At 41.7% G+C, this 23,980-nt stretch overlaps 2 protein-coding genes across 4 annotated transcripts in view; one reads left to right on the top strand and one right to left on the bottom strand.

The window, feature by feature from the left end:
* LOC139312830 (unconventional myosin-Ia-like) overlaps positions 1 to 8,049 on the top strand; it is a 59,278-nt gene extending 51,229 nt beyond the window's left edge. For both annotated transcript variants that reach the window (XM_070937957.1, XM_070937956.1), the window contains 4 exons: positions 28 to 160; positions 1,516 to 1,668; positions 6,052 to 6,179; positions 7,742 to 8,049. In XM_070937957.1, coding sequence (XP_070794058.1) covers positions 28 to 160; positions 1,516 to 1,668; positions 6,052 to 6,179; positions 7,742 to 7,865 — 538 coding nt within the window. In that variant the 3' untranslated portion in view covers positions 7,866 to 8,049. The remainder of the gene's footprint in view (positions 1 to 27; positions 161 to 1,515; positions 1,669 to 6,051; positions 6,180 to 7,741) is intronic.
* The window catches only part of LOC139312831 (retinol dehydrogenase 16-like), a 44,537-nt gene that overhangs the window by 7,985 nt on the left and 12,572 nt on the right, over positions 1 to 23,980 (bottom strand). Inside the window, exons 4-5 of one of the 2 annotated variants that reach the window (XM_070937958.1) lie at positions 22,200 to 22,363; positions 17,266 to 18,763 (exon numbers count right to left, since the gene is read on the bottom strand). In XM_070937958.1, coding sequence (XP_070794059.1) covers positions 18,546 to 18,763; positions 22,200 to 22,363 — 382 coding nt within the window. In that variant the 3' untranslated portion in view covers positions 17,266 to 18,545. Of the gene's footprint in view, positions 1 to 17,265; positions 18,764 to 22,199; positions 22,364 to 23,980 lie in introns of those variants that run through there. The other variant, XM_070937960.1, reaches the window with a different exon arrangement.

The following is a 23,980-nucleotide window of genomic DNA, read 5'->3' as shown; positions in this document are numbered from 1 at the left end:
CACAATCCAGATTTTATGCTTTTTCAGCCTCCCCCAGCCTTTCCGAGGGGAATACCTTGGGTTGAAAGAGAACCCCAAATACCGCAAGCTCCAAACCACTGCCAACGACAAGCTAGTGATGGCCGACCATGTGAAGAAAGTCAACCGAGGTGATGGAAAGGTGGGACATGTCTCTTTAACTTGCTTTGGCTTCCAAGGGGAGGAGACCAGGAACTACAACAAGAACATGCACAGTTTCTCTCACTTTGCTCCTGTAAAGGGAAGAGACCAGAGGTGATATTCAGCAGGTTCTGACCAGTTCTGGAGAACCGGTAGCGGAAATTTTGAGTAGTTCAGAGAACTGGTAAATACCACCTCTGACTAGCCCTACCCCCATCTATTTTCTGTCTCCCAAGTCCCAGTTGATCAGGAGGAAATGGAGATTTTGCAGTAACCTTCGCCTGGAATGAGATGGGAATGGAGATTTTACCTGCCTGCCACGCCCACCAAGCCACGCCATGTCATGCCTACCAAGCCACACCCACAGAACCAGTAGTAAAAAAGTTTGAATCCCACCACTGGAAGAGATCCTGGAATGAGCAAATACTTTGCAACATGTTTTGCTGTAACATTTGGGAAGCTACACCCACATAGATTTCACACTCAGTTGATCTCCTCAACAATCAAGATAATAATTATCTGATAATAATTCATTATCAGGACAGGCTTCCTTGTGGCTAAAACTATTTTTTTCTCCATCTCATCTTTTTCTTAACTTACGTCTGCCATCGCTGAGGCTAAAATAAAATACGGCTGCTAGAGTCCCATCTATGAGAAGGTTCTTATCAGGGGATCGTTTTTGGGCATTTGCAAACACTCACTGCGCTATTATAGCCATTTTGGCAGGCAGTCTGGGGGAACTCTATGGTCATCCAGGTCATGCATATCTAACAGAAGCATTTGGACAGAAGCAATACACTTGGTTTGTATTAATCTTGAGGGAGGGGATGTTTTCGAGTTGCATAGCATGTCATGCAAGGTTTATGGGGCAATATATAATGCACATGGAAATAATGGTTAATTTAGGAATTGGGTTAACCGCATTGCATGAAAGAACCCATAATAGCTACTTCTGTTTTATCAGCCACATGTTTAACAATGATGTCAGAAATCATGGTAAGGAATTGTTGTTTTCTTGCTTGGAAATAACCCATGATCCTTACAAATACAGAGGAAGTAAACTTTCAGCTCAGACCCACAAGTGTTTTTTCAAAAGGCAATTGGACTTTCTGGAAGGATTTATATTCCTAATAGTAATCCTTCTATTCTCCACCATCCAGTCAGAGCTGAAGAAGCTTCTTGGATGAGAAGTGATACGTCTTCAAAGAAAAACAAGAAAGTCCAGTTGCCTCTTGGGGGGAAAAAAAGCACCTTTGGGACAACCATGTCCTGGATGACTGAGAATCTCCGTAGACTTTCAGCTCAGACAAGCAGATATAGTACATGAAATAGGAGCTTTTCCTCTCTTTGTTTCAGACTTCTTCTCGGATACTCCTTCTCACGAAGAGTCACATCATCCTGGCTGATCTCAAGGCTGCTCAGCCTAAAACAGTCATCACATTGAATGACATTGAGAGTGTTTCTGTCAGTTGCTATTCAGATGGGCTTCTTGTTCTGCACATTAGAGAGGTAAGTGGAGGGGGAATGGGAGGGAGAAGAGAAAAAGCCTTTCTCTTTCAAGATTGGTGGGGAGAGAAGGTATAACCGATGACAGGTAGTCCTTGATTTACAACAGGTCATTATGGGCTGTTCAAAGTTAAAATTAAAGTTAAAAAAGAGCCTTGATAGTACAAGGGTTTAGTGCACCCTGTTATTAACACAGCTGCCTGCAATTTCTGCTGGTTCGAATCTCTCCAAGGCTCAAGGTTGACTCAGCCTTCCATCCTTTCTAAGGTAGGTGAAATGAGGACCCAGTTTGTGGGGGCAATAAGCTGACTTTGTATAAAATATACAAAAGAATGAAGGCTATTGCTTAAAGCATTGTAAGCCGCCCTGAGTCTCCGGAGAAGGGCGGCATATAAATCAAATTAAAAAAAAAAAAATGGCATTGGAAAAAGTGATTTATGATCACGAGACGCAACAAGAGCTGTGGTGGTGCAATTGTTAGAATGCAATATTACAGGCTTATTGCAATATTACAATATTCTGCCATCTGCCAGCAGTTCGATTCTCACCAGCTCAAGATTGACCCAACCTTCCATCCTTCTAAAGTGGCTAAACTAAGGGACCCAGATTGTTGGGGAAAATATGCTGACTCTGTAACTGCTTAGAAGCTGTAAAAGCATTGTGAAGTGGTATATAAGTCTAGGTGCTATTGCTATTGCTATAGTTTGTTCTAGTGCACCACAGTTGCATTGCGGGCTCTCGGCCATTCTCCACTTAAGGGGCTTTGCCTTATGATTCTGAAATTGGAAACAATATATATAAGTCTACGTGCTATTGCTATTTTCACCCTTATAACCATTGCCACATACATACGGTCCTGTGATCAAAACTCAGATGCTTGGAAACTGACTCATATTTATGATGGTTGCAGTGTCCCTTGGCTATGAGATCACCTTTTGCGAACTTCGGACAAGCAAACTCAATGGGGAAGCTAGATTCACTTAACAACTGTGGCAGGAAAGATTATAAAATGGGGCAAAACTCACTTAAAAACTGCCTCACTTAGCAATGGAAATTTGGGGCTCAATTTTGGTCAATCAATCGAGGACTACCTGTGTTAAAGAGGAGGAATCTGGTTAAGTGGGACCCTGCTGCTGTGGTGGATTATAGTCTGGAGTCCAGGGAGGGAGGGCCTGCAATTCCAGAGAAGCAAGAGAAAGCAAAAGTTTGGATAGCTTGATTGGGAGAAAAAAGACCAAGTCAGATCCTGCTATGAGTTCTCAGAGTATGTTTTTAATGATGCGTACAGTTTGTTTTAATTTGGCAAGATTTCTTGTCTACAGCTGAGGAACAATGTGAAATTCAACATGTCTTTCTTGGTTTTGGAGCCTGACACCTGCCCTATTTATATTCAATTATATTCAACGTAATTTTGGGGCACAATTTGATTGTACGTTCAGGATTACCTGTATTGTAGAACAGCGGTCCCCAACCTTTGCAGCTTGGCAGTCCAGCAGACGGGGGAGGGGGTAAATGGGTTGTGCGAGCAGCAAACTGGCATGGATGCGCAGCTCAACTTGTGCAAGTCGAGCTATGCGTGCATGTGCATGCTCACCGGCCCACTGCTTGTGCAAGTCAACCTGTGTGTGCATGTGCGAGTTGCAAATAGGCCACAGCCCAGTAATGGGCTATAGCCCCAGGGTTGGTGATCCTTGCCTATAGAAAGCTCCCTATAGACAATTTTATTTTGCTTATAGCTATTTGCTTTGGAATAGCATAGCTATCCCCATTCAAAATGTGAAGTTGCATCAAGTTTAGGGTTTGGGGAAGAACATATTTATAATGCCACAGTTGAAATAAAAACTCACTTGAGTTTGAAAAGCTAAATCTGATGTTCAGGTTAGTTTCTTAAAAATCGGCTTTGAGGAACATACCTTTTTGAAAGAAAAGACTGGGTGTTCATCAGGGGTGAAATGCTCCCGGTTCGGACCGGATCGCCCAATCCGGTAGCGATGGCGGCGGGTGGTTCGGAGAAGCGGTAGCAAAAATCCCTCCCCACCCCTATGCCCAGCTGAGCCGCCCAATCATCAGAGGCTTTTTATTTTATTTTTAAAAGCATTTTTTCTACAACCTCTTCAGCCGAAAAATGCTTTTAAAAGTAAAAACAAAGCCTCTGCTGATCAGGCAACTCAGCTGGGATGGTCAGAGGCTTTAAAAAAAAAAAAAAGAAAGGAAAGCCTCTGCTGATCAGGCAAGTCAGCTGGGATCGTCAGAAGCTTTTAAAAGCATTTTTTTTACAACCTCTTCAGCCGAAGAGGTTGTAGAAAAAATGGTTTTAAAAGTAAAAAAAAAAAAAAAGTTGGCCACGCCCGCTCAGTCATATTACACCACCACCACCAAGCCATGCCCACAGAACCAGTAGTAACAAATTTTACATTTCACCACTGGTGTACATCAACAAGGCTGTCAACTGACTGAAGGGACTTCAGTCCTACATATATAAGTAGTGCTTGACTTACGACTAGCCACTTAGTGACCGTTCAAAATTACGACACATCCCCAAAAAAGGATCTTATGATCCACATTCACTGTTCCAATGTTTGCCACCACCACCTCCAGTCACATGACCGCATTTTGGGCACTTAGAAAATGCCCTGCATTTTTGGCCATTTGCAGCATCCTAGTGTCATGTGATTGCAATTTATGACCTTTTTAGCAGAAACTGACATATACTTCAAATTTCCGGCAAAAAACACCACGTAGCAGACAATGGGTTCACTTAACGACTGTGGTGTTCCCTTTATGACAGTCACTTTCACTTAATAGCAATAGCACTTAGCACTTAGACTTATAGACAGCTTCATAGTGCTTTACAGGACTCTCTGACCAGTTTACAGTCAGCCTATTGCCCCCAACAATCTGGGTCCTCATTTTATCCACCTCAGAAGGATGAAGGGCTGAGTCAACCTTGAACCGGTCAGGATCGAACTGCTGGCAGTCAGCAGAATTAGCCTGCAATACTACAGTCTAACCACTGCGCCACCACGGCTCTGTGGCTAATGACCACCACAAAAAAGGTATAATTGGTGCAGTCATGGGATGACCTGCTTACAGCTGTCATGATTTACAACTGAAATTACAGACTAGTTATGGTCATAAGTCAGGGAAGTCTGTTTTTAAGGTATGATTTTAAAGAGTGGGACTCTACGGCTGGGTAAATATATTAGGGTATGTTTTTAATTAATTAAATCACATTTTTTCTCTAGGAAATTTATCATTGAACTGCCAAGTATCTCACTGTTTTCCCCGTAAATGTTGAGGTGTATTTTAGTACAAAAGAGAGGAAGGGAATAGAATAATAGAATAGAATAGAATAGAATAGAATAGAATAGAATAGAATAGAATAGAATAGAATACAATACAATACAATACAATACAATACAATACAATACAATACAATACAATACAATACAATACAATACAACAGAACAGAACAGAACAGAACAGAATCAGATTTGGAAGAGACCTTGGAGATCTTTTAGTCCAACTCCCTGCTTAGGCAGGAAACCCCATACCATTTCAGACAAGTGATTGCTCAATCTCTTCTTAAAAAGTTCCAGTGTTGGAGCATTCACAACTTCTGCAGGCAAGTTGTTCCACTTATTAATTGTTCTAACTGTCAGGAAATTTCTCCTTAGTTCTAGGTTGCTTCTCTCCTTGATTAGTTTCCATCCATTGCTTCTTGTTCTACCCTTAGGTGCTTTGGATAATAGCATGACTCCCTCTTCTTTGTAGCAGCTCCTGAAATATTGGAACACTGCTATCATGTCACTCCTAATCCTTCTTTTTATTAAACTAAACATACCCAATTCCAGCAACCGTTCTTTAAATGTTTTAGCCTCCAGTCCCCTAATCATCTTTGCTGCTCTTCTCTGCACTCTTTCTAGAGTCTCAACATCTTTTTTTACATCGTGGTGACCAAAATTGGATGCAGTATTCCAAGTGTGGCCTTACCAAGGCATTATAAAGTGGTATTAACACTTCATGTGATCTTGATTCCATCCCTCTTTATGCAGCCTAGAACTGTGTTGGCTTTTTTGGCAGCTGCAGCACACTGCTGGCTCATATTTAAATGATTGTCCACTAGGACTCCCAAGATCTCTCTCACAGTTACTACTATTGAGCAAGGTACCACATATACCTTGCTCAATAGTAAATGCATTTACATGCAATGTGCATTTTGTTTTTCTTGCCTAATTGTAGAACCTTCCTTTTTTTCACCATTGGATTTCATTTTGTTAGATAGCGCCCAGTGTTCAAGTCTGCCAAGATCCTTCTGTACCTTAAGCCTACCTTCTGGAAAGATATTGAGTATCTCCAACACATGTGACTACTGTTCTCTTACAGTCTTCCACAGCGGACACCAAAGGGGACTTCCTCCTTATTAGTGACCACGTGATTGAACTGGTTACCCGGCTTCACCAGACCATGCTAGAGGCTACGAAGCAAAAACTGAAACTCCAAGTGGCTGATGAGTAAGGACGGAGTTGGTCACGGGTGGGAAAAGGGAAGGGTTTGGATGACAGCTTTTATTTAGATTTTTTCTACCTTGGTTCTCTTGTACTGGTATTGAAAACCTAGCAAGATTTAAACTGAAAGGGTTCTGAAAATCCAGACATTGAAAGTCCTTTTTATCCTTTCTTGGAGCCTCCATGAGGGAGTCACTCCATTGGAGACCTCTGACTTTCAAGGGGACAAAGGAGGGTTTGGATCCAATTTTGCCAAATCTTTCCTCCCCTCCCCCCACAATTAAAAAGCTCTGGTGTGTCAGAAAAGGAAAAGGGGTCTGCCTTTCGCCTTACTGGGTTTAAGGAAGCAGGCCTTGATGTCAGAAGCTATCTGAATACGCAGATAAAACTTGCCACCAAATTCCCATTTTGGTAATAACAAGCTTATGTAAATTATATATTATGGCCTGTACATCTGGAGCTTGTACACCCCTAATTATAGTTCGCGTGGTTTGTTGCATTGTATTCAGGTTGTTTAGCTGCAGCAATTAATACATTTCACATCCCTTTTCCAATTACAGTAACTAATAATTAAATGATGAAACATTTTAGCTTCAAGAGCTTGTAAATATAATTGTAAATCTGATCATGCCCACAGACTATTGAATATTATACCCTATTTGACTGAAAATAGTACACCGCAAACCTACTACTGTATTTCTTTATTAGGGACAGGAAAGTTCCCAAATTGTCCAGCAGTGACCTTACATTGGAGTTAAATATGTTTGCAGAGTTAATCTCCCCCAACCCTTCTTTGAAATCCATAGTTCACTTGATAAGGTTTCAGAAGAAGTTTACCCTTGTCTGCTTCTTAGGGCTCAGAGAATGTGACTGGCTCAAGGTTACCCAGCTGTCTTTGTGCCCAAAGCAGATTAGAACTCACAATCTCTCAGTTTCTAGCTTGGTGCCTTAAACATTAAAGCAAACTGGCTGTAATCCTAAAATTAAGGCTGCCTTATAGTCAAGGATGGGCTTCAAAAACTTTAGCAAGGGGTTCTCTGCCCAGTTGCTGGGTGGGCATGGTCATAGTGGGTGTGGCCTAGTTGGCCTCCTGCACCATGGTGGGGGGGCGTTTTTGCCCTCCCCAGGCTCTGGAGGCTTTCCTTGAGCCTCCAGGAGGGGGAAAATGGCCTCCACAGGCTCCGGAGGCCCTCTGGGCCCATTTCCAGCCTTCCCAAATTTCCGGTAGACTTGGTTTTAGCCCTCCCTGAGCCTCCGCATATGCCCTGCACTTACCTGCATCCAAAACGGCCCGCATGGGGACTCCTGAAAGGGGAAGGGTGGGCTGGACGGGGCCAGCCAGGAGCTAGAGGTTGTCCCAAACCCCCGCGAACACCCAGCAGCCCACCCCTGCTTATAGTTGTACTCCCCACGCTTGTATATAAGGTTTTGATCCAACATGGCATGGAAGCCTCCACAAGACAGACAAATTGTGATGCAAAGTTAAAACAAGGGTTGTGTTGTGTTGTGTTGTGTTGTGTTGTGTTGTGTTGTGTTGTTCAGCTGACCTTTGATTTGATCTCTTACAGATTTCTGGTAAAGTTTAAGCAAAGCAACATCACTGTCAAACTTGTGAAGACAGATGAGACACAAGGCACAGCTCCTGTTTGCAGGAAGAAAGGCAGCCATAGGATGGAGGTGTTGGTCCATTAAAGTGAAGTTATTGCTGATTCAAAGGCAGCTACCTTGGACAGTGGATCACAAAGTATTGAGAATATGATTTAGACTTGACCCACTCCAGGCATTGATGCCTTCTAGGTTTCTCATCAGAACGTTTACAGCATGGAGCAACATGAATTGCATACATTCCAAGGCCAATCAATACATTTGCAGAAAGTGTAAATGGCACCTTCCTCTGTCTTGTCAATATCTTCAGAATTGGCTTCTTTCTATAGATGGTTTAAGTGGAAAATTTGGGGAGAATGTCAATTAAAAACAAACAAATGGAATGAAATGTCAACTCTGCTTTGATTTAAGCTGCTTCGCAAGGCTATACTATCTTTAAGGACACCAAAGAATCCAAAGCTCGAATTTGGCTACAGACTACAATTTTTTTTGAAGCTACCTGAATAATCTCCATCCTATTTTGAATTTTTTTTTTTTTTTTTTTTTTTTGCTTTTCTCCAGAGATATTCAACCGGGCAAGTGGCAAAGTCTCATTGATTTATTCTTTGGTCACACTAGGTCTCTGCTCGAATTTAATTTTAAAATGAATGGGAAACTAGCATACTAAAAAGCAAATCACTAATTGCACACATACATTATGGGCTACATAGACCAGAAACAGTTTTAGAAAGTGAAATGGTGCAGAGGTAAAAATAAAGGTAAAGGTTTCCCCTGCCCAGTCAAATCCGGCTCTGCTCATTTCCATTTCTTAGCTGAATGAAGACACTTCCGTTGTCCTCTGGCCAGTATTGCTCAAAGGCACACAGAAGGCTGTTACCTTCCCACAGAAGTGGTGCCTATTTACCTACTCGCAATTGCATGCTTTGCTTTGCTTCCCTTATGGGTATTTTCTGATCAGCTATTCCCATGACACATCTCAAAATTTCACATGTAGAATTGGTCAAAAAGCTTTGGGTGGGTGCCTGGCTTTTTCATACATAGCCAGCCTTTCCACTAAGAAGCCCTAGAATAGTGATGGCTAACCTTTTCCGGACTGAGTGCCAAAAGCGTGTGTGTGTATGCCCGAACCCCCAAAATGTAATGTGCATGCCCCACATGCATGCCCCCTGCCCCCACGTATGCGCGTGACCCCGCTGCATGCACCCCCTGTGCATACGCATGTGACTCCCCTGCATGTGCCCTCCCCCCCGCACATGTGTGCGTGGGCCCTCACATGCGTGCACAGGCCCCCTGCATGCGCCCCACCCCCATGCATGCACACGTGCCCCCTGTGCACCCCGCTGTGCATGCATGGCAGAGACCTGAAGACCAGCTGGCCAGCGGGAAGCATGCAATCATGCGTGGCAGAGCTGAGCTGGGCGACAGCTCGTGTGCCCACATCTCTGGCACGCATGCCATTGGTTCACCATCATATGCTTAGGGTCATCCCTGATTTATTCTTAAAATAATTCTGTGAAATCACTTAAGTTGAAGGAAAGGGATTGATTCAAAGTCATTCAGTGAGTTCAATGGTCAAGTGGGAATATTTTAACTATTTCATCACATCAACATATTGTGGTTTATTTCATCACATCAGCATCAATGGTGGGTTCCTCCCGGTTCGGCCTGGTTTGGTCCAGTTTGGTCAAGCCAATAGTGGTGACGATGTGACATCACCGAACCGGTTCTCTTTGTCCGAGAGCTGGGCCCTCCCACCCCCGCGTTATTTCTACCTTTATTTCTTCTTTTTTAGCCCAGCTGATAGGTGCGGCAGAGTGGATTGCTGCACCTCAGCTGGGCAGATACCTAACACGCTTGCGTGGCACGTTAGTTTGGCACGCATGTGAGTGAAGCAAGCATGCGCGCAGCGATCGTGCACAAAGCATGTACATGAAGAGAACCGGTAGTAAAGCTGTTTGGAACCCACCACTGATCATCATATTAAGTGGTTTTGTAGCACTTGCATATTTATCCTATTCATGGTAACTAATTTACTCAAAGTTGAGCAGATCAACAGCAGAAAAGCAAAGGGATATCAGTCAGAGTTTCTGAAGCAAAGGCTTCCCTGAGTCATTTTGCTTCTCACAGGAGTCTGTAGAAAAGTAGCCAAGATTCAATCCAAATTTCAGAGAGCCAAACAAGGTTTACCAGCCTGTCCAGGGCCGAGAACAGTGGTGGGTTTCAAAAATTTTTACTACCTGTTCTGTGGGTGTGGCTTGGTGGGCGTGGCAGGGGAAAGTTACTGCAAAATCCCCATTTCCTCCCGATCAGCTGGGACTCGGGAGGCAAAGAAAAGGTGGGAGCGGGGCCAGTCAGTATTTACCAGTTCTCCAAACTACTCAAAATTTCCACTACTAGTTCTCCAGAACTGGTCAGAACCTGCTGAAACCCACCTCTGGCCCAGAGTTTTACACGTCTTACACAAATCAAAGGCAATGACACACCAGACACAAGAAATCAGATGGTTGTTTGGGTCAAAGCCACCTCTTAAGTGCGTTTGCAACCAGATGTTAAGACAAGAAGACTTATTTGGTAAGGAGCCTCATTGAATATTATTGCTGTGTGCCAAAACCAACTACTTGGGAGCCATGACCTAATCATTCTGTTCCTGCCTGTGTTTGAACCTCACATAACCCGCATACAAATCACATGATTTGTATCTTCTGAGACTGGAATTCCACTGGTGCAACTTCTTCAGATTCAAAGCCCTGGTCCAAGACACTATCTTGATCTGTGAAAAAGTATAACCTTTCTCCTTGAGAATAAGATTGTAGGAGGTGAAAGAGTCATATTACAAAAGTCTAATGGGATGCATGGCTTTCCAAATAGCCATTTTGAAAGAGTATGATATAAAATTGCTTTCATAATATTTAACTAGGACTCTTTGATACATTTAGTACAGATATGTATTAAGCAAGAAACACTGGAGAAATAGCTCCACCAAATGGCAAATGGCATTTTGCCCACCTTTTAATTTGAAAAGGCAGAAATGTTTATTGTACGGCAAACTGATCTCCCTTTTATAAAATGGGCTTCCTGGAACAAAAAAGGGAAATTCACAACATAGTACACCATGGAAGATTACAGGGTTTCTAAAGATGTCATTTAACAGATTAACAGAATTGGGAGCAGTGGTGAAATCCAATTTTTTTTTACTACCGGTTCTGTGGGCGTGGTTTGGTGGGCATGGTGTGGCTTGGTGGGCGTGGCAGGGGAAGGATACTGCAAAATCTCCATTCCCACTTCACTCCAGGGGAAGGATACTGCAAAATCCCCATTCCTTCCCCACTCCTGGGGGGAGGATATTGCAAAATCTCCATTCCCACCCCACTCTGCAGCCAGCCAGAGGTAGTATTTGCTGGTTCTCTGGACTACTCAAAATTTCTGCTGCCGGTTCTCCGAACTGCTCAAAATTTCCACTACCAGTTATCCAGAACCTGTCAGAACCTGCTGGTTTTCACCCCTGGTTGGGAGGGACCTTGTAGGCCATCTAGTCCAACCCTCCACCCTCCACCATTTCTGACACATGGCAGTCCAGTCTCTTCTTGAAAGCTTCCAGTGATGAAGCTCCCACAACTTCTGAAGACAAGCTGTTCCATTGATTGATTGCTCTCACTGTCAGAAAATTTCTCCTCATTTCCAGGTTGAACCTCTCCCTTGTTCAGTTAGGAGAAGTTCAACCTGGAAATGAGAATTTTTTTTACTAAGGCATCTTTATACCACAGCGAGCAGGACACATTGATCCAGTGGTGGGTTTCAAATTTTTTTACTATTGGTTCTGTGGGTGTGGCTTGGTGGGCGTGATGTGGCTTGGTGGGCGTGGCTTGGTGGGCGTGGCAGGGCTAGGATACTATAAAATCTCCATTCCCACCCCACTCCAGGGGAAGGATACTATGAAATCTCTATTCCCTCTCTAATCCAGTGGAAGGTTACTGCAAAATCCCCATTTCCTCCCGATCAGCTGGGATTTGGGAGGCAGAGAATAGATGGGGGCAGGGCCAGTCAGAATTTTTACTACCGGTTTTCCGAACTACTCAAAATTTCCGCTACTGGTTCTCCAGAATTGGTCAGAACCTGCTGAAACCCACCTCTGCACTGATCCCTATCAATCTGATCCCTATCTCAAGATTAATAATCTGCTCTGGAAAATGAAGGAAATCTCCAGGGAGCCCTGGACTGTTTGACTGCCTCAGACCAGTTTTCAAAAAAGGGTGCCATAGGAAACGGATGGCAGGCAAATTTAGGATTGAGCAAAGGGTGCAAACTTACCATTATGACCAGCTGATGTCTTGAGGGTAATAATGCTTCAGAACTGAACCATTCTTTAACATAGAAACGGAAAACTGATGGCAGAAAAAGACCTAGTGGTCCATCAAGTCTGGCCTTTGAGGGTTGTTGTTTTTTTAATTGAAAGTTGGACATGTGTTTGTCTCAAGCATATTTAAACACAATTACTGATAACCCATCAGTAATTTCTAACCAACCCTGGAAGTTGGTTCCAAGCTTCCACTACTCTTTCTCTGAAGTAATACTTTCTAAAATTAATAGTTTGTTACAGGTCTTTTAATTTAACAGGTCAGGCAGATGGGCCTTCTTATCTTTTCTGATGTGTCCATGGGAGCAACTTTAGTTTAATAGTAACAGCAGTCATCAGGGAGAAGGCTTGGAAACAATGGGATTCTCCATTCTATGCATGCTTATTCCTGTATTGACAGATAGGCCACAGTCAGTAAGGATGGGATCTCACCATTCCTCTACTCTGATACTAAGCACAGGAGCCCCCCAGGGTTGTGTGCTAAGCCCTTTCCTTTATTCCTTGTACACACATGATTGCACCCCATTGTATAACTCCAATGCAATTATTAAATTTGTGGATGACACAACAGTGGTGGGGCTCATTAATAAGAACAATGAGTCTGCTTACAGGAAGGAAGTACAAGGGCTGACATTGTGGTGTAAAGAAAATAATCTTACACTTAATACCAAAAAAACTAAAGAACTTATAATTGACTTCAGGAGAGATGTACATTTACCATTGTACATAAATGATGAGGAGGTGGAGAGGGTTGGTAGTTTTAAATTTCTGGGCATTTATATCTCGAAGGACCTCGAAGGACTATGAATGTTAACCTGCTTGTGAAGAAGGCACAGAAGAGGCTGTACTTCCTGAGAATGCTCAGGAAGATAAATCTATCTCAGCATCTACTTCTGTCCTACTATCGCAACACCCTTGAGAGTGTCCTGACATACGGCATTCTTGCATGGTATGGGAGCAGCTCTGTAACAGACAAAAAAGCTCTACAGAGAATCATTAAAACTGCCTGGAATATCATTGGACTCCAGCTACCAGCCCTGGATGACATCTTCGAATCCCGCTGTTTGAGAAAGTTGCATAACATTCTCAGAGACTCATCCCATCCTGCTTACAATCTTTTTGGACTGTTGCTTACTGGCAGAAGATACAGAACAATTAAAACTCGGACCACACGTATTCTGAATAGTTTTTATCCCAGAGCTATAATTGCACTCAACAATGAACTAAAGGGCCACCATCAGTGAGCTGTTGGACAGCATTATTTGGTCTGTTGTGTAGATGTTTGGGTGGTTTAGGGGTGGGGAATTGTGGTGGGTGGGAGTGTGTTTGGGGATTGTTATGTGTGTTGGACCTGGTCTTTGGGTGTTAAGTGAATTTCGTTGTATGGGTATACGTACAATGACAATAAAGTTATTATTATTCATTGCGGTGGAACAACTTGCCTCTAGAAGTTGTGAATGATCCAACACTGGAAATTTTTAAGAAGAGGTTGGACAACCATTTGTCTGAAGTGGTATAGGGTTTCCTGCCTGAGCAGTGGGTTGGACTATAAGACCTCCAAGGTCCCTTCCAATTCTGCTATGCTATGCTATGCTATGCTATGCTATGCTATGCTATGCTATGCTGTGCTATTCCCATTCCCATTCCATTCTTTACTGTGCAAATAGGCTGTATCCAGTAACTATTGAGTTGAAATTGCTAAATAGATCTCTTATGTGTACTTTTGAGTCTTTCACAATCTAGCATTTTCTATACATAACCCATCATCTCCCATTGTGACTGAAGGGGCCAAGGAATTATAGATGTACAGGCAGTCCTTGACTTACAACTACAGTTGGAATTTTGGTCACTAAGGGGTACAGCCATTAAGCAAGCCATCATATGATTGGCCCCAATGTTTATAATTTTTACTGCGCTTGTCAAGTGAATCAAACTTCTCCTATTGACTTTGCTTGGCAGAAGCTGGCTGGGAAGGTCCCAAATTGTGATCATGTGCTTCAAACCATCATTCAGCAAATGTTAATATATTGAGGACTACTTGCATTCCAGCTTTCCTTGGGGGGGGGGTCAGTATCTTGGGAAGAACAGGATATTTTCCATAAGGCCACAAATAGTTCAACATGATTTGAAGTTTTCCTGAATCCCAAGGCATATATGTCATAAATGCCAAAAGAGGACAGGTCTATGAAGATTCTCAGTCATCTCAGTCATGGTTGTCCCAAAAATGCTTTTTCAGGAGGCAACTGGACTTCATGTTGTTTTTTTTAATTTTGAAGACATTTTGCTTCTCATCCAAGAAGCTTCTTCAGCTCTGACTGGATGGAGGGGAATGGAAGGATTTATATTCCTTGCAGACAGCTGGTCACTTGCATTCTTTTTAGAGAGTCATTGAGGCCACTTGGAGGTTTATCTGTGTCCTCAAGGTCACCTGAGTAGTGCAAATAAGTGAGGAGCCTTCTTGGCTGCAGGAAGTTTGCTGCCCTGTGTCCTGCAGGCTGTTGGGGATGAGTCTGTCCTGCCTGTATCTCAAACTGAAATGCAAATGGTTTCTGTAATCTGATTTTTTTTTTTTCCTGGAAATTCATACTCCCGCACCATTCAAAGGGTGTTCATCCCAAAGTGCATAGTTAAGTCTGTGGAGATTCTCAGTCATCCAGGCTCAAAGGTGCTTTTTCAGGAGACAGCTGGACTTTGTTGTTTTTTTTTCTTTTGAAGATGTTTCGCATCTCAGCTTGTTTTTTCTTCTGAAGACGTTTCGCTTGTCAGCTGAAGAAGCTTCTTGGATGAAAAGTGAAACGTCTTCAAAATAACAATAACAAGAAGAAAGTCCTGACAGTTAGCCAGTCTCTCTTGATTTTATGATTTTATGGTTGGTTTTAAATTTTGATATGGATTTTAAATTGATAAATTTTAAACTATGGGCCAAATTTAATTATTTTAAATCTATTTTTAATCGTACCTTATGTATAAATGTTTTTATTTTGGCTGTTCACCGCCCTGAGTCCGAAAGGAGAAGGGCAGTATAGAAATTCGAATAATAAATAAATAAATAAAAGAGGACAAGGTATATGGCATGAAAGATGACAAATTATATATTAGTGTAGGCAACAAGATAATGTTGGGTATTAGTTTGTCCACACGTATTTCCCTTGGCCTCTGCCAGGACTCATTCCCAGGTTATTTTGGACATTCTTTTAATTTAGATAAGAAACAGATAAGCTTCAAAATAAAGTGCCACCATCCTTTAGCTCCGCATAGGACCCAATGGCACTTTTATAAAATAAAAATGATGGACGGCTAAAACCATGGCTGAAATAAGCTGCATCTAATGTTGGCATCATCTTGTTTTCTAATTCTATGTCTGTTTTGATAGTCAATATTAGCGATGGCTATTTTGTGACAGCATGTCCAGCATTCTTGCAACCTTCCCATTAATTTTTTTTTAAAAAAGACAGGCATAAGGAAATCCATAGTTTTATTCATTTTATCCATTCACAATGACTTACATTTTTAACAAACTAAGAATGAAAGAAAATGATAAAAAGCATCGATGTCTTTGGCAATTTATGGTCTCCTCAGGAACTGAATGCTTTAGCTCCTGTTCTCCATCGCGGTATACAAACCAGGGGTTAGCAATAACAAATGAGGTTTTATCAAAAGGATGGGGATTGCAGGTAGTCCTTGAAATATGACTGTAATGGAGCCTGCCCATCATGATGGTAAGTTGTAATGGTTGTAAAACATTACTGATCTGATTTTGTTATTTTTTTGGGTGGTGGTCATTGTGTGAACACAGTGGTCATAAGTGCATACCCATTGTGGTGCAGTTTTGCTGGAAACCTTAAAAAGAAGTCACATCACTGTGGGACATTGCAAACAGCTCTAAACGTGGCCCTGTTGCCAAACGCCCAAACTCAGGTCACATGACCACAAAGGGGTGGCGACATTCAGAACTTCAGATCTGCATGTAAGTTCCTCTCCTTTTCAGATTGGTTGTAACTTCAAATGGTTGCTAAGCAACCAGTTGTAAGTCAAGGATTACCTATATTAGCTTTCCAGATATTTCTAAACTGCAGTTCTCAATACTTTTCACCATTGTTCCTACTGCCTGAGACTGTAGTCAATCAGACAGCTTTTCCACAACCCTCAATTGATTTCATAAGTTCTGTAAGATAACTGAAGAAGGCTTAGCTTCTACAGCTCTTTCAGGACATAATTCAATGGTGAAATCCATTTTTTTTTACTACCAGTTCTGTGGGCATGGCTTGGCGGGCATGGTATTGCAAAATCTCCATTCCCACCCCACTCTGGGGCCAGCCAGAGGTGGTATTTGCCAGTTCTCTGCTACTGGTTCTCCGAACTGCTCAAAATTTCTGCCACCGGTTCTCCAGAACCTGTCACAACCTGCGGGATTTCACCCCTGACATAATTGTCTCATTTGTGTTATTTGTTTTTGCTTTAGTTGATATGCTGCCTCCTTATCCTGCATGTACAAATATTTTTAAGGATTGTTGGATTCTTTAGTGTGAGATTTTATCATATTCTTTTAAATTTCCAAATAAACAAATTTTATTGCCATCCTTGAAACATTGCTGTAATTTTATACATATTTTGCTAAGACCTATGGTTGCATATACATGTTTCAAATACAAAAATTACAATGTTAATCTATCCTAGTGCCTGCTAAACATTTTGGACCAAAACTCTCATTATTATTAGTCCAATTGGTCACCTATCAATTGACAATGCTAAGAATAAGATCTCCGGTTGAGTGAAGCTGGCTATTAAATCACTGTCATCTACCTGTTTAATAGATATCAAACAACTACAGATTTCTGTTCTCTTCCAACCCTCATGCTTTTGACAGATTTTAGACTTTAAAAAATGTGGAACAATGATGTGCCCTTTGCCTTCTTCCCAGGTGGTTTTGGAAAGTCTTTGTTGCAAGCTAGCACCATTTTGTATGTTTTCAGATGGCCATCATACTGCATTCACAGCTATCCTCTACTACCAGCATGGCTTAAAAACCAGCTCTGTGTTTTCCTCCCCTCCCTTTTTCTCCTGGATCATTATAATTCTTTAAGTTTTCAGATTGCTTCACTTTCAAAGGAAGAAAGGTTCACATGTGCCACATCAATTTAATTACTCTGTTTTATTCCACGATGAGGTTACCATGTTTTTTTTTTTAATTATCATTTAAAACTGAAGCTAAGACACAAATTGTTAATATTGTGATTTAAACAATATAGACAAAAGGGAAATTGTGAAATTGCTCCAACAAGATTAATTTGGTTAGGACTTATGGTGATCAGCATTAAAAAGTAATTCTGAAAGAGCTGCGAATAGGCTAAGCAACAAATAGTAGAGCTGGCCTTCACAAGGGCTCTGGAAGATGGAGAGTCTGGGAGTAACTCTGTAGTAGAAAATCAAGCGAGTAAAAAATGTACAGAAGTGTAAGAATTTCCTAAGGGTGCCTGAAATAGTAGTCTCAGAGCAAGTTTTCCTTGTAGATTAGTTCTCAAATTAATAGAATGCAGTCAGGAGGACCATCTACCTACAGACTGTTGGGATTATCTGGCTGGAATCCTCAGCAGACTTTGAATCCATCCTGAACAACGGGCTCTATGTCATATTATTGCACAGCTATGGCAGTTCCAGGCTGCTGTTATGTATAAGTTGGGTTGACAAAATCAGAAATGAGGAAGTGATAAGCCGCCTGGGAAAGCCAAGGGAAATCATCAAAACCATAAAAAAGCGAAAGTTAGAATATTTTGGACATGTGATGTGACACCCAGAAAAATACAGCATACTTCACTTAAACCTCCAAAGAAAGATGGAAGGCAAATGAGGTCCAGGCAGAAGAAGAACATCTTGGCTTCAAAATCTAAGGGACTGGTTTGGACAAAACTCAACGGCACTTTTTCATGCGGCTGTGGATAAAAACAGGATCGCCAACATCCAATGATGGATATGGTACAAGAAGAAGATTGCAGTTCCCAACCATAGTTTAGTGACAGACATTTGGAGGTTCATCCTTCCTGCCACCAATTATCAGGACCTCAAAGATCCAAGGTTACACGCTAAGTTGGACAGATCAATGGTTTAGAGAAATTTTGTATGCTCTTGCCCTGATAATACTTTAGAGTCAAAATCTAGATGAGCATCACTCCTACAAAAGATAGAACAGGTGGATGGTGGGAATACCCATACCCACAATAACTATGTAACAAGGAAATTGGCCTGATGTAATGAAAGATAATTTAGGATATACAGTATTCTGGAAACAAGCATCATATAATAAAAGGACAGCCTATAAAAACCCACCCAAGAATGAAAGATTCTAAAAAGAATATGTTTCCGAGCCCAATCCACCAGTGTCAAACTTTCCTCTTGAAAACTAACATCTCCCCACCCTAAGTGCTCTCTTTTGGTTGAGGGTAAGACCACAAAAATAGTTGATCTGTTAGCCTAGTTGGCAAGTAGCTTACAGGGAGGTAAAAGAGTTTGGCATCCCAACCAGCTGAGTAGCGGAAGCGAGGATGCACAGCAGTCAATGCATGTTCCATGCAGTCGGTAACCAGATGAAGTTTAGTATTGCAGTTGGCTTGCAATTTAGAGGTTCCTTCCATCACTACCGAAAGAGAGATGGGGAAAAAATGAAATAAGAATACACTTGTTCTTCACGAAATATAAATTAGAACCACCCTAAGCTCTCATTTAACAATCCTGTATACAAATGGCCCAGGCCATACCTATTCTTTACAACTATAACTTTTGCTCATTACAAATTTAGGTGCCTGAAATTAATATCCTGAGAAGGGTGGGTTTCGTTTATAAAATAGTCAATGTGGTAAGAATGCATTCAACCAGAAATAATGCTCAGGATTACAGCGTAATTCGAATATATAGAAGACTTTCTGTAGATATGTGGCTCACTGTACCAAATGCATTGGCCCCAAGAAGATCGATCTCTTTCATCCAATAAACAGGGGAGGTTCTAACTAAGTAACTTCCACCCAGGCATACATCATGGCCACAGCTGCTTAGTAATTGGCGTGTTCCAAACCTCCAGGAGTTCCCAAAGAAAGCTAGGATACTTCAGAAAACTAGGATAGTTCATATAAGTTAGTTATTAGAAAACAAATATCAAACGTTCCAAAACTGTGTGTAATTTTTGACACATAAGACAGAATCTAGACACAGAGGGCAAGCAGATACAGACATTTATACCAGCAAAACATTTTTCATGGAACTAATTTGATTCAGCTTCATATGCTCCTTATATGAGTCATATGGTTATTATGTCCTTCTTTCTTACAATTTTCCCCTAATATTATGGACATGGAGGACAACATATTTATTTTGGAATCCAGCTGAACAAAGTTAATGTTTGCACCCATTGTTCTGATTATTACAATATTTTATTCAAGTTTCTGGCCCTTATCATTGCAAGGATAGGTATGACATTCTTCAGGTGGTTTCCAACAGGGTTTTTGAAGCCTACATATAAAGATAGTCCTCGATTTACATCCAAAGTGACTTACAGTCAGGTCCAGAAATATTGGGACATTGACACAATTCTAACATCTTTGGCTCTATACACCACCACAATGGAGTTGGAATGAAACAAACACAATGTGCGTTAATTGCAGACTGTCAGCTTTAATTTGAGGGTATGTACATCCAACTCAGGTGAACGGTGTAGGACTTACAGCAGTTTGCATATGTGCCTCCCACTTGTTAAGGGACCAAAGGTAATGGGACAGAATAATAATCATAAATCAAACTTTCCCTTCTTAATACTTGGTTGCAAATCCTTTGCAGTCAATCACAGCCTGAAGTCTGGAACGCATAGACATCACCAGACGCTGGGTTTCATCCCTGGTGATGCTCTGCCAGGCCTCTACAGCAACTGTCTTCAGTTCCTGCTTGTTCTTGGGGCATTTTCCCTTCAGTTTTGCTTTCAGCAAGTGAAATGCATGCTCAATGGGATTCAGGTCAGGTGATTGACTTGGCCATTGCATAACATTCCACTTCTGTCCCTTCAAAAACTCTTTGGTTGCTTTTGCAGTATGCTTTGGGTCATTGTCCATCTGCACTGTGAAGCGCCGTCCAATGAGTTCTGCAGCATTTGGCTGAATGTGAGCAGATAATATTGCCCGAAACACCAGAATTCATCCTGCTGCTTTTGTCAGCAGTCACATCATCAATAAATACAAGAGAACCAGTTCCATTGGCAGCCATACATGCCCACGCCATGACACTACCACCACCATGCTTCACTGATGAGGTGGTATGCTTAGGATCATGAGCAATTCCTTTCCTTCTCCATACTCTTCTCTTCCCATCACTCTGGTACAAGTTGATCTTGGTCTCATCTGTCCATAGGATCTTGTTCCAGAACTGTGAAGGCTTTGTTAGATGTTGTTTGGCAAACTCTAATCTGGCCTTCCTGTTTTTGAGGCTCACCAATGGTTTACATCTTGTGGTGAACCCTCTGTATTCACTCTGGTGAAGTCTTCTCTTGATTGTTGACTTCAACACACATACACCTACCTCCTGGAGAGTGTTCTTGATCTGGCCAACTGTTGTGAAGGGTGTTTTCTTCACCAGGGAAAGAATTCTTCGGTCTTCCACCACAGTTGTTTTCTGTGGTCTCCCGGGTCTTTTGGTGTTGCTGAGCTCACGGGTGCATTCCTTCTTTTTGAGAATGTTTCAAACAGTTGCTTTGGCCACGCCTAATGTTCTTGCTATCTCTCTGATGGGTTTATTTTGTTTCTTCAGCCTAATGATGTCTTGCTTCACTGATAGTGACAGCTCTTTGGATCTCATCTTGAGAGTTGACAGCAACAGATTCCAAATGCAAATAGCACACTTGAAATGAACTCTGGGCCTTTTATCTGCACATTGTAATTGGGGTAATGAGGGAATATCACACACCTGGCCATGGAACAGCTGAGAAGCCAATTGTCCCATTACCTTTGGTCCTTTAACAAGTGGGAGGCACATATGCAAACTGCTGTAAATCCTACACCGTTCACCTGAGTTGGATGTACATACCCTCAAATTAAAGCTGACAGTCTGCAGTTAAAGCACATTGTGTTTGTTTCATTCCAACTCCATTGTGGTGGTATATAGAGCCAAAGATGTTAGAATTGTGTCGATGTCCCAATATTTCTGGACCTGACTGTATGACCTCTTTTCACTTTTTATGGCTGCTGCAGCATTCACATGATCAAATTTAGGCACTTGGCATGTTTATGACAGTTGTACTGTCTTGGGGTGATATGATCACCGGGGTGGCACAGTGGTTAGAGTGCAGTACTGCAGGCTACTTCTGCTGACTGCCGGCTGACTGCAGTTCGGCAGTTCGAGTTCACCGGCTCAAGGTTGACTCAGCCTTCCATCCTTCTGAGGTGGGTAAAATGAGGACCCAGACTATTGGGGGCAGTATGCTGACTCTGTACACCACTTAGAGAGAGCTGTAAAGCACTATGCTATTGCTATCGCCATGTATAATCTTTCCAGCTAGCTTCTGAGAAGCAATGTCAATGGGAGGGGGGGACTGATTCCCTTAACGACCTCTTGGCTCACTTAACAACTGAAGTGATTCACTTAACGACTGTGGCAAAAGTTTGTAAAATGGGGCAACACTCACTTACCACATGCTCCACTTAGCCACCGAAATTTTGGTCCGTACGTCGAGGACGATCTGTACATAAACTCACATACTACTGTATAGAACAGGTAATGAGTAGTGCTAACTACTAAGGGATCTGCAACCTTAAACACTTAAACAAGAGCCATTTAGACCCATTTCCCAAAGAAAAGAAAACACCGGGAGCCACAAAACCTGGGTGGGTGTGGCCAACTCAACGTAACTCCCACCCAGTCACATGAACCCCCAAGCCACGCCCACCCAGATTTTGTGGCTCCTGGTGTTTTCTGTGGAAAATCTCTCTCTCTCCCTCCCTCCCTCCCTCCCTCCCTCCCTCCCTCCCTCCCTCCCTCCCTCCCTCCCTCCCTCCCTGACATCAGATTTGAGAAAATAGGAGAACCTCACTCACGTGAATTATAATAATCCTCTCCATACGCTTCCTTGGTTTCTTCTGGAAGACGCTCCCAGAGGTTCCTGAAGTTCTGGTGCAAGATTTTTTCATTGGTGACTGCAGTTTGGAAGTAACCTGGCTCTATTATGCAGACTTTCACTCCAAAGGGGGAGAGTTCAAGCCTGAAAAAAAATTAATATTACCTACTGCAGGTTCTGGAAGATAATTATGGCTGTGATATCTTGAAAAAAATGCGGGAGCATGGACAAAAGGAAAGAACGGGGAGTAAAAGAAAGTGGAAGGGGAAAAATACAAAAAGGAGAAAGTACAAATTCTACATTCTGTATGAAAAAGTATTATAAAACAGATTAATCTCCCCAAAGAAAGCATGGGAAATAATGTTAAGGCTCTTACTTCTATACACTACGCTTCTACAGCACATAATATAATTCTTTGTACATGAAAGTAAAAAGTCTGTGTTATAGAAGTACAGGTAGTCCTCTACTTACAACAGTTCATTTAGTGACCGTTCAAAGTTACAATGGTACTAAAAAAATGACTTATGTCAGTTTTTCACAATTAAGACTTTTGAAGCATTCCCATGATCATGCAATCAAAATTCAGATGCTTGGCAACTGGTTCATACTTATGACCGTTATGGTTCATACTTATGACCGTAAGTATGGTTATACGGTATGAATGTAACTGGTTCATACTTATGACCGTATGTCCCAAGGTCATGGGATCCCCTTTTGCGACCTTCTAACAAGCAAAGTCAATGGGGAAGCTAGATTCACTTAACAACTAGGTTACTAACTTACCAACTGTAGTGATTCACTTAACATGTGTGCCAAGAAAGATTGTAAATGGGGGCAAAACTCACTTAACAAATATCTCACTTAACAAGAGAAATTTTGGGTTCAATTGTGGTCATAAGTCGAGGACAACCTATATGTGGTGTTAGACGAATGGGAAGTATGAAAAAGGATGCTTGGTGAAATGATGAAACAAAAGTGACTGTGAATGAGGGATGGGGAGAAAAAAATGGAGGACAAGAGAAAAAAATGTGACAATGTGTTTTTTTTGGGTTGTGTGTGTGTGTGCAAAGAATATACTATAGGAGTTAGGAATAGCCCAGGATAAGAGAGGTAGAGAAAATGCAGAATGATTATGACAGATATAAAAAAATGTTGTGGAAGTAGGGGAAGAAAGGATAGGATGCAACAAATACAAATCTGAAAAGTGAATAGCAAAAGTTAGGTTTGATGGGGGAAATGGAAGTTATATCTACACAGAAAGAAACTGGAACACGTCAATTATTTTAGGTGCCGTGCTAGAATATTTACTGTTCTTCTGTCAACTCTATTATATGGAAGTGAGAATTGGATATACTGTAATATAATACATAAAAATGTAAAAATGCAGTAGGAATGATCTTAAATACCCCATCCCTACTATTGTATCTTGGTATGTATGCATGCATGGGTATGTCTATATAGTAAAGCAAGAAGAGAGGGCCCTTTTTTAAAAAAACAAACCAACTATTTTTATCTTACTTATACAGTTTATAGGCTGCCTGACTCCTATCTCTAAGTAACTTACAATTGAAACTTAAAAAAAAAATTACAAAAGGAAAACCAAAAACTTTATCAAATAGGGGCTCAACTTTCACTTTGCCCAGCCTGGGAGAACAGCCTTTAATAACGTCTTGAACATCCCCCAGGTGGGAACCATCTAGATCTCTAGGGGGATATAAATCCAGAGGGGAGGCATGACCCATTGTGAAAGAACAGATTGCT

The sequence above is a fragment of the Pituophis catenifer genome, unplaced genomic scaffold (assembly GCF_029215685.1).
Source record: "Pituophis catenifer annectens isolate HBS135680 unplaced genomic scaffold, rPitCat1.0.hap2 SCAF_2, whole genome shotgun sequence".
In the NCBI taxonomy this organism is placed as follows: domain Eukaryota; kingdom Metazoa; phylum Chordata; class Lepidosauria; order Squamata; family Colubridae; genus Pituophis; species Pituophis catenifer.
Note: the sequence above shows the minus strand (reverse complement) of the source record. Positions and strands in the feature narration are given on the sequence as shown.